The sequence below is a fragment of the Salvelinus namaycush genome, unplaced genomic scaffold, assembly GCF_016432855.1.
Source record: "Salvelinus namaycush isolate Seneca unplaced genomic scaffold, SaNama_1.0 Scaffold303, whole genome shotgun sequence".
NCBI classification, from domain to species: domain Eukaryota; kingdom Metazoa; phylum Chordata; class Actinopteri; order Salmoniformes; family Salmonidae; genus Salvelinus; species Salvelinus namaycush.
Window position 1 is genome coordinate 117604 of NW_024059931.1, and position 14897 is coordinate 132500.

Sequence of the window (14897 nt, forward strand, 5' to 3'; positions counted from 1 at the left end):
ATCGAGGGAAAGATGAATAGATAAAAGTACAGAGAGATACTTGATGAAAACATGCTCCAGAGCGCTCAGGACCTCAGACTGGGACGGAGGTTCACCTTCCAAGAGTGGCCTAGCCAAAGCCCGGACTTGAACCCAATTGAACATCTCTGGAGAGACCTGGCTGTGCAGCGATGCTCCCCATCCAACCTGACAGAGCTTGAAAGGATCTGCAGAGAAGAATGGGAATAACTCCCCAAATACAGGCCAAGCTTGTAGTGTCATACCTAAGAAGACGCAATGCTGTAATCACTGCCAAAGGTGCTTTAAGAAAGTACTAAGTAAAGGGTCTGAATATACTAGTGTAAATGTAATATTTCAGTTTTTATATTAATACATTTGCAAACATTTATAAAAACCTGTTTTTGCCTTGTCATTATGGGGTATTGTGATTTCATTATGGGGTATTGTGATGTCATTATGGGGTATTGTGATGTCATTATGGGGTATTGTGATGTCATTCTGGGGTATTGTGATGTCATTATGGGGTATTGTGATGTCATTATGGGGTATTGTGTGCAGATTGATGAAGAAAAAAATAAAACATAACAAAAGAATACTTTCCGAATGTACTGTAATAGAATATTATCTCAGGAAACCACACAAATCCTTGTTTTTAGGCAAACTCTATGCTTTTGCTCATGGGTGTGGGAAGTTGTGCCCCAACTGGCCAATTAAGTTATTTCTTGACAACATTTATGTCCAATTAGGGACCTTTTGTTTCTGGCTCGAAAGCACCTCCAGAGACAACAGTTCTGTATACCCTATTTAAAGGTGGCACATTCCCAAGAAAATAAGCACTATTAAGGCACTGGACAAATAAAGCATTATTTTTATGATATCATGGTTGAAGTCTCCATAGGCTACGTGCAGAATCTCAAGCCCCTGCTGTTTACGCACATCTGTCATTCGTTGTTATGTGGGCCGTACGTGTGCATCTACTGAAGGTAAGATAGACAGATACATTACATGGACAGAATATATTTATCCTGGTAGCCTACTTTGTGGCAGAATTGCTCAGATACGGTGTGTGTGTGTGTGTGTGTTTGTGTGTGTGTGTTGTTTTCAGAACCACCCCACCAGCCACCATAAAATATGTGAGCTAATCGTCTCCGTAGAGAACTTGTTGATTCAACAGGGGGCTTCTGGGGTGGTTTCAGCGTTGTCAAGGGGGCGTTTTGGTTGCTACGGGAATCATTGTGCAGGTGTTGACCTGGGCTTGTGACGGCTTGTGACGTCAGCTGACTGGAATCTCCCCCCATTTCAATATTTCCAGCAGTTTCCTCCGGTAACTGATACTACCTAACCTTCAACGCCACTATAAAATATGTGAGCTAATCGTCTCCGTAGAGAACTTGTTGATTCAACAGGGGGCTTCTGGGGTGGTTTCAGCGTTGTCAAGGGGGCGTTTTGGTTGCTACGGGAATCATTGTGCAGGTGTTGACCTGGGCTTGTGACGGCTTGTGACGTCAGCTGACTGGAATCTCCCCCCATTTCAATATTTCCAGCAGTTTCCTCCGGTAACTGATACTACCTAACCTTCAACGCCACTATTTGTCTATTCTGATGTTCCATTTGGAGTTGACACCCTGTCTGGTCTGTCTTGTCTGTCTGTATTGTCTGTCTGTATTGTCTGTCTGTGTGTCCGTGTGTCCGGTGTGTATAGAGTGTAAATTACGGGGGGCCCAGGGACATCAGTTGGGTATGGCAGGGCAGCATTTGTTATACCCTAGCTCCATGTGGGGATGGAATTCTCAGGGTGGTGAGAAATGTTGGGTTTGTGCCAGACATAGCATTTTCCTTGATGGCCAAAAAGCTCAATTTTAGTCTCATCTGACCAGAGTACCTTCTTCCATATGTTTGGGGAGTCTCCCACATGCCTTTTGGTGAACACCAAACGTGTTTGCTTATTTTTTTCTTTAAGCAATGGATTTTTTCTGGACACTCTTCCGTAAAGCCCATCTCTGGAGTGTACGGCTTAAATTGGTTCTATAGACAGATACTCCAATCTCTGCTGTGGAGCTTTGCAGCTCCTTCAGGGTTATCTTTGGTCTCTTTGTTGCCTCTCTGTTTAATGTCCTACTTGCCTGGTCTGTGAGTTTTGGTGGGCGGCCCTCTCTTGGCAGGTTTGTTGTGGTACCAAGTTCTTTACATTTTTTACAATAGATTTAATGGTGCTCCGTGGGATGTTCAAAATGTTTGATATATTTTTATAACCCAACCCTGATCTGAACTTCTCCATAACTTTGTCCCTGACCTGTTTGGAGAGCTCCTTGGTCTTCATGGTGCCGCTTGCTTGGTGGTGCCCCTTGCTTAGTGGTGTTGCAAGCCTCTGGGGCTCTGACTATTTTGTGTATGTCCATTACATGACATCCAAATAAAAATCAATTTAAATTACAGGTTGAAATGCAACAAAATAGGAAAAACACCATTGGGGATAAATAACTTTCGCAAGGAACTGTAGTTTGTACCAACAAAAATAAGGGGTTAAATATGTGTCCAAAAAAGCAAAAATATTTCCTGCTGTCTTATATCTTAGATGTAGGACAGACACTTTAAAACCTTATTCTTTAAGATGTATGTTTTGGGCTGTCTTTACTGCCATTTATGAATGTGTTATTCAATGTGTTTGTATGGGCTATAGTATTAAAGGCCAAATTCAATATTTTATCAACTATTTTCAGTCCTGTATCTCAGTCCCTTTTCAGATGTCATCTCAGGACAGTCCTGTATCTCAGTCCCTTTTCAGATGTCATCACAGGACAGTCCTGTATCTCAGTCCCTTTTCAGGTGTCATCTCAGGACAGTCCCGTATCTTTTCAGCTGTCATCTCAGGACAGTCCCATATATTTTCAGGTGTCATCTCAGGACAGTCCCATATCTTTTCAGCTGTCATCTCAGGACAGTCCCGTATCTTTTCAGCTGTCATCTCAGGACAGTCCCATATATTTTCAGGTGTCATCTCAGGACAGTCCCATATCTTTTCAGGTGTCATCTCAGGACAGTCCCATATCTTTTCAGCTGTCATCTCAGGACAGTCCCATATCTTTTCAGGTGTCATCTCAGGACAGTCCCATATCTTTTCAGCTGTCATCTCAGGACAGTCCCATATCTTTTCAGCTGTCATCTCAGGACAGTCCCATATCTTTTCAGCTGTCATCTAAGGACAGTCCCATATATTTTCAGCTGTCATCTCAGGACAGTCCCATATCTTTTCAGCTGTCATCTCAGGACAGTCCCATATCTTTCAGGACAGTATCTCAGCCATTCCCATATTTTCAGCTGTCATCTCAGGACAGTCCCATATCTTTTCAGCTGTCATCTCAGGACAGTCCCATATCTTTTCATCTGTCATCTCAGGACAGTCCCATATCTTTTCAGCTGTCATCTCAGGACAGTCCCATATCTTTTCAGCTGTCATCTCAGGACAGTCCCATATCTTTTCAGCTGTCATCTCAGGACAGTCCCATATCTTTTCGGCTGTCATCTCAGGACAGTCCCATATCTTTTCAGCTGTCATCTCAGGACAGTCCCATATCTTTTCAGCTGTCATCTCAGGACAGTCCCATATCTTTTCAGCTGTCATCTCAGGACAGTCCCATATCTTTTCAGCTGTCATCTCAGGACAGTCCCATATATTTTCAGCTGTCATCTCAGGACAGTCCCGTATCTTTTCAGCTGTCATCTCAGGACAGTCCCATATCTTTTCGGCTGTCATCTCAGGACATTCCCATATATTTTCAGCTGTCATCTCAGGACAGTCCCATATCTTTTCGGCTGTCATCTCAGGACAGTCCCATATCTTTTCAGCTGTCATCTCAGGACAGTCCCATATATTTTCAGCTGTCATCTCAGGACAGTCCCATATATTTTCAGCTGTCATCTCAGGACAGTCCCGTATCTTTTCAGCTGTCATCTCAGGACAGTCCCATATCTTTTCGGCTGTCATCTCAGGACATTCCCATATATTTTCAGCTGTCATCTCAGGACATTCCCATATATTTTCAGCTGTCATCTCAGGACAGTCCCATATCTTTTCGGCTGTCATCTCAGGACAGTCCCATATCTTTTCAGCTGTCATCTCAGGACAGTCCCATATATTTTCAGCTGTCATCTCAGGACATTCCCATATCTTTTCAGCTGTCATCTCAGGACAGTCCCATATATTTTCAGCTGTCATCTCAGGACAGTCCCGTATCCTTTCAGCTGTCATCTCAGGACAGTCCCATATATTTTCAGCTGTCATCTCAGGACAGTCCCATATATTTTCAGCTGTCATCTCAGGACATTCCCATATATTTTCAGCTGTCATCTCAGGACAGTCCCATATATTTTCAGCTGTCATCTCAGGACAGTCCCATATCTTTCATCTGTCCCAACTGTTTTTTTCTTTTGTCAGACAGACACAAACATTAATTCAAGCTAGAAGAGTGTAGACCCAATGACAATCGCCCAATGTCATTACACTTTCTGGTGTTTTCTATGTCTCTATGTTTGTGTGTGTCTGTATGTCTGTACTTCTGTCTTTCTGTCTTTGTTTGTCTGTCTGCCTGAGTGTGTCTGTCTGTCTCTGTGTCTGTCTGCCTGAGTGTGTCTGTCTGTCTCTGTGTCTGTCTGCCTGAGTGTGTCTGTCTGTCTGTCTGCCTGAGTGTGTCTGTCTGTCTGTCTGCCTGAGTCCGTCTGTCTGTCTGTCTGTCTGTCTGCCTGAGTCTGTCTGTCTGTCTGTCTGTCTGTCTGTCTGTCTGTCTGTCTGTCTGTCTGTCTGTCTGTCTGTCTGTCTGTCTGTCTGTCTGTCTGTCTGTCTGTCTGTCTGTCTGTCTGCCTGAGCGTGTGTCTGTCTGCCTGAGCGTGTGTCTGTCTGTCTGTCTGTCTGTCTGTCTCTGTGTCTGTCTGTCTGAGTGTGCATACGGTGCAGTAGTGGTTAATTCCCCCTGAACACAGATGGCTCAGGCGTTCCAATCCTCTTATGAATCCCACCCCTCCTTCTCTCCTGCACTGTCGTGTCCTGGGGATCATAATTAGCTAAATAGAGTGAGCAACAGCGCGAGGAGGACAACAATGCACCTGTCGTTATTTTCTGCGGTCAGTAACGGAGGAAGAGAACGGATGCATGTTGTTCAGACTGGGACATGGGTCTACTACTCCCTCGTGCACAGATAGAAGAGGCAAACCTGGAGTTAAGTGTTGCGTCTCTGAACTGGAGTTTAGTGTTCCGTATCTGAACTGGAGTTTACCGTTCCGTATCTGAACTGGAGTTTACCGTTCCGTATCTGAACTGGAGTTTACCGTTCCATATCTGAACTGGAGTTTAGTGTTCCTGATCTGAACTGGAGTTTACCGTTCCATATCTGAACTGGAGTTTACCGTTCCATATCTGAACTGGAGTTTACCGTTCCATATCTGAACTGGAGTTTACCGTTCCATATCTGAACTGGAGTTTACCGTTCCGTATCTGAACTGGAGTTTACCGTTCCATATCTGAACTGGAGTTTACCGTTCCGTATCTGAACTGGAGTTTACCGTTCCGTATCTGAACTGGAGTTTACCGTTACGTATCTGAACTGGAGTTTACCGTTCCATATCTGAACTGGAGTTTACCGTTCCATATCTGAACTGGAGTTTACCGTTCCGTATCTGAACTGGAGTTTACCGTTCCGTATCTGAACTGGAGTTTACTGTTCCGTATCTGAACTGGAGTTTACTGTTCCGTATCTGAACTGGAGTTTATCGTTCCATATCTATGGATTACGTCTGAGACGCAGCTTCTTCCTGTGAGGCAGAGGGGTGTGGTGGGAATCAACCGACTAGAGGAGAATGTAAGACACATATACCTGTAGAAGACTGTACACTTGGTTGATAAAAGCCCTACATCCTGCAGTGAGGAGTCGACTGGCTGAATCATCTGTTTCTGGTAACTGACTGGAGGTGTTGACTGGCTGAATCACCTGTTTCTGGTAACTGACCTGAGGTGTTGACTGGCTGAATCATCTGTTTCTGGTAACTGACCTGAGATGTTGACTGGCTGAATCATCTGTTTCTGGTAACTGACCTGAGGTGTTGACTGGCTGAATCACCTGTTTCTGGTAACTGACCTGAGATGTTGACTGGCTGAATCACCTGTTTCTGGTAACTGACCTGAGGTGTTGACTGGCTGAATCATCTGTTTCTGGTAACTGACCTGAGGAGCTGAGGAGTTGTGTGTGTGTGTGTGTGTGTGTGTGTGTGTGTATTAGGCCTATGGCTCCAGTGGTGAGGTGGATTAGGATGTTTGTTCAGATGAGTCACAGCTGCTTAGGAAGTGATGGGGGTCAGAGAGGGAGGAGAGAGGGAGGAGAGGAGAGGAGAGGAGAGGAGAGGAGAGGAGAGGAGAGGAGAGGAGAGGAGGGAGGAGACAGGAACGGGGGGAATTATGGTTGAGGTGCAGCCAGAGTTATGCATTTGAACTCCCAGGAGAAACACTTCCTGTCTAGGTCTTGTCGTCACAGGAAGTTGACAGGCTGTCATACTCAAGGGGCCCCGCCCACACACACACACACACACACACACACACACACACACACACACACACACACACACACACACACACACACACACACACACACACACACACACACACACACACACACACACACACACTCCAGTTTCACAGCTAGTGGAGGTGGTGTCTCAAAATTGCCAAGGCGGATCTGAAAAAACCCCACACAGAAGGCGCTTTCTCTCTGGCTCTGAGAGAAGCATCATCCTCTCTAACCAGCAGAGGGCTCTCTGGCTCTGAGAGAAGCATCAACCTCTCTTACCAGCAGAGGGCTCTCTGGCTCTGAGAGAAGCATCAACCTCTCTAACCAGCAGAGGGCTCTCTGGCTCTGAGAGAAGCATCAACCTCTCTTACCAGCAGAGGGCTCTCTGGCTCTGAGAGAAGCATCAACCTCTCTTACCAGCAGAGGGCTCTCTGGTTGCCTCTCCTTCAGTAATAACCAGAGGGGCATGACAGAGAGAGAGAGGCAGAAAGGAGAGAGAGACCGGCAGGCAGGCAGGCAGGCAGGCAGGCAGGCAGGCAGGCAGGCAGGCAGGCAGGCAGACAGACAGACAGACAGACAGACAGACAGACAGACAGACAAAGGAGCGAATGAGAGAAGGAGAGACTTCCTCTGGTATCCAACAGACAGTCTCACCTCCTGGGCTTCTGATGTCTGACAACTTTTATCTCTAAGCTCATAAAGTACCTTATGTTCTGACTCAAATGCTCTGTTTGGTAAAATGTAAGTAAGATGTAATTCTCTAACGGTGCTCTTTGTGTGTGAAGGGGAGGACGAGGGGGGATTAACTAATCCCTAACCAGGGAGCCTTTCAGCTGGCAGCCACTGTGAACTGTGAGCCCTACCCTCTGCTCTGACACAGGGGTGGCCAAGCCTCCTCTTGAAGCGCTTCTGGGTGTGCATGCTTTTGTTCCAGCCTTGCTCTAACATACCCGATTCAACTAATCAAGTTCCTGATTCAGGTGCGTTAGATTAGGATGGGAACAGAACGGTAGCTCTCCATGGGAGAATCTTAGTTGCATGTTCCTCGTGTCCTCTCTCCTCTCTCCTTGCTGCCTTCTCAAAACCCATTGGAGGAGAAGGTCAGAGGGGAAGGACCTCTGTCTTTCTCATCCAATGGGTTTTTGAGAAGGAGGTGAGGAGTATTTAATTGAGATTCTCCTCACGAGGAGGGTTGAACATCCCTATCCTGACCCCTGACCCCTGACCCCTAACCCCCGAACCCATACCACAACACTCGTGTAAAACAGTGGTTCAGAAAAGTGAGAGTTGTATTTTTCTGCTTCACTGATGAGCTGTAGATTCTCACTCATTACTGATTATAGTGGTGTCCTAGATCACAGTGGGTCGATTTCAACTGTGGATGGACTTTATGAAAGCAAACAGGTGACACATTCATGCGATTTTGGCCCAATCTAATTTAGTAATAATAATTTATTACATTTGTAAAGTACTTTTTATTGTACAAGATTGATCTCAAAGTGCATAAATAAAAGATAAACAATTTAAAAGTATATATATATGACTGTATGCAGTTGAAGTCGGAAGTTTACATACACTTAGGTTGGAGTCATTAAAACTTGTTTTTTCAACCACTCCACACATTTCTTGTCAACGAACTATAGTTTTGGCAAGTCTGTTAGTACATCTACTTTGTGCATGACACAAGTAATTTTTCCAACAATTGTTTACAAACAGATTATTTCACTTATAATCCACTGTATCACAATTCCAGTGGGTCAGAAGTTTACATACGCTAAGTTGACTGTGCCTTTAAAGAGCTTGGAAAATTCCAGAAAATTATGTCATGGATTTAGAAGCTTCTCATAGGCTAATTGACATCATTTGAGTCTATTGGAGGTGTACCTGTGGATGTATTTCAAGGCCTACCTTCAAACTCAGTGCCTCTTTGCTTGACATCATGGGAAAATTCACAAGTCTGGTTCGTCCTTGGGAGCAATTTCCAAACGCCTGAAGGCACCACGTTCATCTGTACAAGCAATAGTATGCAAGTATAAACACCATGGGACCACAGAGCCGTCATACCGCTCAGGAAGGAGACGTGTTATGTCTCCTAGAGATGAACGTACTTTGGTGTGAAAAGTGCAAATCAATCCCAGAACAACAGCAAAGGACCTTGTGAAGATGCTGGAGGAAACAAGTACAGAAGTATCTATATCCACAGTAAAACGAGTCCTATATCGACATAACCTGAAAGGCCACTCAGCAAGGAAGAAGCCACTGCAAGCCAAATAACACAATCCCAACCGTGAAGCACGGGGTTGGCAGCATCATGTTGTAGGGGTGCTTTGCTGCAGGAGGGACTGGTGCACTTCCAAAATAGATGGCATCATGAGGCAGGAAAAGTATGTGGATATATTGAAGCAACATCTCAAGACATCCGTCAGGAAGTTAAAGCTTGGTCGCAAATGGGTCTTCCAAATGGACAATGACCCCAAGCATACTTCCAAAGTTGTGGCAAAATGGCTTAAGGACAGCAAAGTCAAGGTATTGGAGTGGCCATCACAAAGCCCTGACCTCAACCCTATAGAATCCTGACTCAGTTACACCAGCTCTGTCAGGAGGAATGGGCCAAAATTCACCCAACTTATAATGGGAGCTTGTGGAGGCTAACTGAAACGTTTGACCCAAGTTAAACAATTTAAAGGCAATGCTACCAAATACTAATTGAGTGTATGTAAACTTCTGACCCACTGGGAATGTGATGAAAGAAATAAAAGCTGAAATAAATCATTCTCTCTACTATTATTCTGACATTTCACATTCTTAAAATAAAGTGGTGATCCTAACTGACCTAAGACAGGGAATTTTTACTAGGATTAAATGTCAAGAATTGTGAAAAACTGAGTTTTAATGTATTTGGCTAAGGTGTATGTAAAACTTCCGACTTCAACTGTATGTACTATATATAACCATATCATTTAAGCACCAATCAATGTCTAGAAGGAAGGGTAGGCCAGCCAATAGAGATCTAAGCCCTGGATGAGGTTTCAGTAGTATGACCATATGCTCTGGCTCTGTGGTCTATTACCTCTGTCTGATGCACCCCCCCTGAGCCAGTCAGTCAACTGCCCTCTCTAACTAACCTGTTCTGTATGTGCGTGTGTGTGTCTGTGTGGTCGACCCCTCCCCCCCCCACCCCGTCAGATCTCAGCTGATTAAGGAGGCTTTGCTTTCTATCCTTAGCCTCCCTATTCCTCCTCCCCTCTCCCCTCCTCCCCTCTCCCCTCCTCCCCCTCTCCCCTCCTTCTCTCCTCCCCCTCTCCCCCCCTCCTCTCCTCCCACTCTCCTCCCCCTCTCCCCTCCTCCACTCTTCCCCTCCTCCCACTCTCCCCCCCTTTCCCCTCTTCCCCTCCTCCTCTTCCTCACTCCTCCTCTCCTCCCCCTCTCCCCTCCACGTCTGATTAGCTAGCAGCCATCTTACAGGAGTGGGTTAGAACCTGTTTCAGGCTAACGCTAACAACAGTGTCTGTGTGTGGACTAGCGGCTAATGGTAGACACGGCTAGCTCAAACACTCTCACGCACATACACTGCTACAGGTAGACAGAGAGACTGGTACAGGTAGACAGACACTGGTACAGGTACACACAGAGACTGGTACAGGTAGACAGACACGGGTACAGTGTGTGAGCCAGACGCGAAGCAAGTTGAAGGAATTACCCTCAGACTGCTTCTATCTGATTGGATCATGTATCCTGACTGTGTGAGTAGAATGTCTGGAAGTTAAGAGCTCTGGTGTGTTAGGGTGTGTGGTGTGTTAGGGTGTGTGGTGGTTAGGGTGTGTGGTGTGTGGTGGTTAGGGTGTGTGGTGGTCAGGGTGTGTGGTGTGTGGTGGTTAGGGTGTGTGGTGGTCAGGGTGTGTGGTGGTCAGGGTGTGTGGTTAGGGTGTGTGGTGGTCAGGGTGTGTGGTGGTTAGGGTGTGTGGTGGTTAGGGTGTGTGGTGGTCAGGGTGTGTGGTGTGTGGTGGTTAGGGTGTGTGGTGGTCAGGGTGTGTGGTGGTTAGGGTGTGTGGTGGTTAGGGTGTGTGGTGGTCAGAGTGTGTGGTGGTTAGGGTGTGTGGTGGTTAGGGTGTGTGGTGTGTGGTGGTTAGGGTGTGTGGTGGTTAGGGTGTGTGGTGGTTAGGGTGTGTGGTGGTTAGGGTGTGTGGTGGTCAGGGTGTGTGGTTAGGGTGTGTGGTGGTCAGGGTGTGTGGTGGTTAGGGTGTGTGGTGGTTAGGGTGTGTTGTGGTTAGGGTGTGTGGTAGTTAGGGTATGTAGTGGTCAGGGTGTGTGGTGTTCAGGGTGTGGGTTGGTCAGGGTGTGTGGTGGTTAGGGTGTGTGGTGGTCAGGGTGTGTGGTGGTTAGGGTGTGTGGTGGTCAGGGTGTGTGGTGGTTAGGGTGTGTGGTTAGGGTGTGTGGTGGTTAGGGTGTGTGGTGGTTAGGGTGTGTGGTGGTTAGGGTGTGTGGTGGTCAGGGTGTGTGGTGGTTAGGGTTTGTGGTGGTTAGGGTGTGTGCTGGTCAGGGTGTGTGGTGGTCAGGGTGTGTGGTGGTCAGGGTGTGTGGTGGTTGGGGTTAGGGTGTGTGGGGGTTAGGGTGTGTGGGGGTTAGGGTTTGTGGGCGTTGGGGTCAGGGTGTGTGGTGGTCAGGGTGTGTGGTGGTTGGGGTGTGTGGGGGTTAGGGTGTGTGGGGGTTAGGGTGTGTGGGGGTTGGGTTCAGGGTGTGTGGTGGTTAGGGTGTGTGGTGGTTAGGGTGTGTGGTGGTCAGGGTGTGTGGGGGTCAGGGTGTGTGGTGGTTAGGGTGTGTGGTGGTCAGGGTGTGTGGGGGTCAGGGTGTGTGGTGGTTGGGGTCAGGGCCTGCTGGAGGTCATTTTGCAGGGCTCTGGCAGTGCTCCTCCTTGCACAAAGGCGGAGGTAGCGGTCCTGCTGCTGGGTTGTTGCCCTCCTACAGCCTCCTCCACATCTCCTGATGTACTGGCCTGTCTCCTGGTAGCACCTCCATGCTCTGGACACTACGCTGACAGACACAGCAAACCTTCTTGCCACAGCTCGCATTGATGTGCCATCCTGGATGAGCTGCACTACCTGAGCCACTTGTGTGGGTTGTAGACTCCGTCTCATGCTACCACTAGAGTGAAAGCACCGCCGGCATTCAAAAGTGACCAAAACATCAGCCAGGAAGCATAGGAACTGAGAAGTGGTCTGTGGTCACCACCTGCAGAACCACTCCTTTATTGGGGGTGTCTTGCTAATTGCCTATAATTTCCACCTTTTGTCTATATCATTTGCACAACAGCATGTGAAATGTATTGTCAATCAGTGTTGCTTCCTAAGTGGACAGTTTGATTTCACAGAAGTGTGATTGACTTGGAGTTACATTGTGTTGTTTAAGTGTTCCCTTTATTTTTTTGAGCAGTGTATTTGCCCCCTTTCCAATTATTGGTAATTACAAAAGGCAATTGTAATAGTTAATTTCAACTAAAAAAGAAACGTCCTCTCGCTGTCAACTGCGTTTGTTTTCCCCAAACTTAACATAAAGATTTGTATGAACATGACAAGATTCAACAACTGAGACATAACGGACATATGACTAACAGAAATTGAATAATGTGTCCCTGAGCAAAGGGATGGTCAAAATCAAAAGCAACAGTCAGCCCTCAACCTATTGCAGACAGTATCTGGTGTGGCCACCAGCTGCATTAAGTACTGCAGTGCATCTCCTCCTCATGGACTGCACCAGATTTGCCAGGTGTTGCTTTGAGATGTTACCCCACTCTTCCACCAAATGCACCTGCAAGTTCCAGGACATTTCTGGGGGGATTGGCCCTAGCCCTCACCCTCCGATCCAACAGGTCCCAGATCTGGACTATTCGCTGGTCATGGCAGAACACTGACATTTCTGTCTTGCAGGAAATCACGCACAGAACGAGCAGTATGGCTGGTGGCATTGTCATGCTGGAGGGTCATGTCAGGATGAGCCTGCAGGAAGGGTACCACATGAGGGAGGAGGATGTCTTCCCTGTAACACACAGCGTTGAGATTGCCTGCAATGACAACAAGCTCAGTCCGATGAACCGCCCCAGACCATGACGGACCCTCCACCTCCAAATCGATCCCGCTCCAAAGTACAGGCCTCGGTGTAACGCTCATTCCTTCGACGATAAACGCGAATCCGACCACCACCCCTGGTGAGACAAAACCGTGACTCATCAGTGAAGAGCATTTTTTGCCAGTCCTGTCTGGTCCAGCGACGGTGGCATTGTGCCCATAGGCGACGTTGTTGCCGGTGATGTCTGGTGAGGACCTGCCTTACAACAGGCCTACAAGCCTTCAGTCCAGCCTCGCTCAGCCTATTGCAGACAGTCTGAGCATTGATGGAGAGATTGTGCGTTCCTGGTGTAACTCGGGCAGTAGTTGTTGCCATCCTGTACCTGTCCCACAGGTGTGATGTTCGGATGTACCGATCCTGTGCAGGTGTTGTTACACGTGGTCTGCCACTGCGAGGACGATCAGCTGTCCGTCCTGTCTCCCTGTAGCGCTGTCTTAGGCGTCTCACAGTACGGACATTGCAATTTATTGCCCTGTCCACTTCTGCAGTCCTCATGCCTCCTTGCAGCATGCCTAAGGCACGTTCACGCAGATGAGCAGGGACCCTGGGCATCTTTCTTTTGGTGTTTTTCAGAGTCAGTAGAAAGGCCTCTTTAGTGTCCTAAGTTTTCATAACTGTGACCTTAATTGCCTACCGTCTGTAAGCTGTTAGTGTCTTAACGACCGTTTCACAGGTGCATGTTTATTAATTCTTTATGGTTCATTGAACAAGCATGGGAAACAGTGTTTAAACCCTTTACAATGAAGATCTGTGAAGCTATTTGGATTATTACAAATTATCTTTGAAAGACAGGGTCCTGAAAAAGGGACTTTTTTTTGTTGTTGCTGAGTTTAGTAATTTCGGAAATCTATGGATACGTTATAATGTTATATGCCTACTAGAATGAATTGGTAGAAAGTTGTGTACGTGTGCGTGTTTGACACAGGCTTATGTAATGTCCTTTGGTCAGTGTGTACAGCTGCATGGATGATCTCAACATGTGCGACACGTTTAAAGTCCCAAATAGGATTGTCAGACCAACAGAGACACTCCTCTAAACATAGTCTGCACTGTCCTACCTCTTTACCTTGTTCCCTTCAGTTAGGATACGTGTGTGTCGGTCTGTGTGTTATACAATAGTGTACAAAATATTAGGAACACCTTCCTAATATTCGAGTTGCACTCCCTTTTTCCCTCAGAACAGCCTCAATTCATCAGGACATGGACTCTACAAGGTGTGGAAAGCGTTCCACAGGGATGCTGGTCCATGTTGACTCCAATGCTTCCCACAGTTGTGTCAAGTTGGCTGGATGTCCTTTTGGTGTTGGACCATTGTTTATACACACAGGAAATTGTTGTGCGTGAAAAACCCAGAAGCGTTGTCGTTCTTGACACAAACCGGTGCTCCTGTTACCTACTACCAAACCCTGTTCAAAGGCACTTCAATATTTTGTCTTGCCCATTCACCCTCTGAATGGCACACAGACACAATCCATGTTTCAATTGTCTCAAAGCTTAAACATCCTTCTTTAACCACCTGTCTCCTCCCCTTCATCTACACTGATTTGAAGTGGATTTAACAGGTGACATCAATAAGGGATCATATCTTTCACCTGGATTCACCTGGTCAGTCTACGTGATGGAAACAGCAGGTGTTCATAATGTTTATACACTCAGTGTATGTTTCTGTGGGTCTTTCATGTGTTATCTGATTCTAGGATTCTGTGACCGTCAAGAAGACAGTTTGGTACTATCATGATGCGTCAATAAGCTAGAAAGAATTCAACTATTGGCCAGTCTCTATAGTTCTAATGTTCCACAATACTGTATGATGCATCAATAAGTTAGAACGAGTTAAAGTATTGGCCAGTCTCTATAGTTCTAATGTTCCACAATACTGTATGATGCATCAATAAGTTAGAACGAGTTACAGTATTGGCCAGTCTCTATAGTTCTAATGTTCCACAATACTGTATGATGCATCAGTAATTTAGAACGAGTTACAGTATTGGCCAGTCTCTCATAATATCATAGCATAATACATCAACACATTAACAATCATCTGGTGCCTGACTCACCCAGTCACAGTCACGAGTATAAGATAGCTGAGAATATGACTGTAGGTTGCATATCTGCCAAGAAGAAAAGCCAAGCAGCTGGGTCCTGCTGGGTCCTGCTGGGTCCTGCTCTGTGCCAGCTGGGTCCTGCTGGGTCCTGCTGTGTCCTGCTGGGTCCTGCTGG

General features: G+C 46.5%; 1 protein-coding gene across 1 annotated transcript in view; it reads right to left on the reverse strand.

Annotated features, from left to right (window-relative positions):
* LOC120039829 (gamma-2-syntrophin-like) overlaps window positions 1–14897 on the reverse strand; it is a gene marked incomplete at its 3' end in the record, with an annotated part of 123016 nt that overhangs the window by 107544 nt on the left and 575 nt on the right. The window contains exon 2 of the mRNA XM_038985200.1: window positions 14735–14897. This exon is cut by the window's right edge and continues 417 nt beyond it. Coding sequence (XP_038841128.1) covers window positions 14735–14897 — 163 coding nt within the window. The remainder of the gene's footprint in view (window positions 1–14734) is intronic.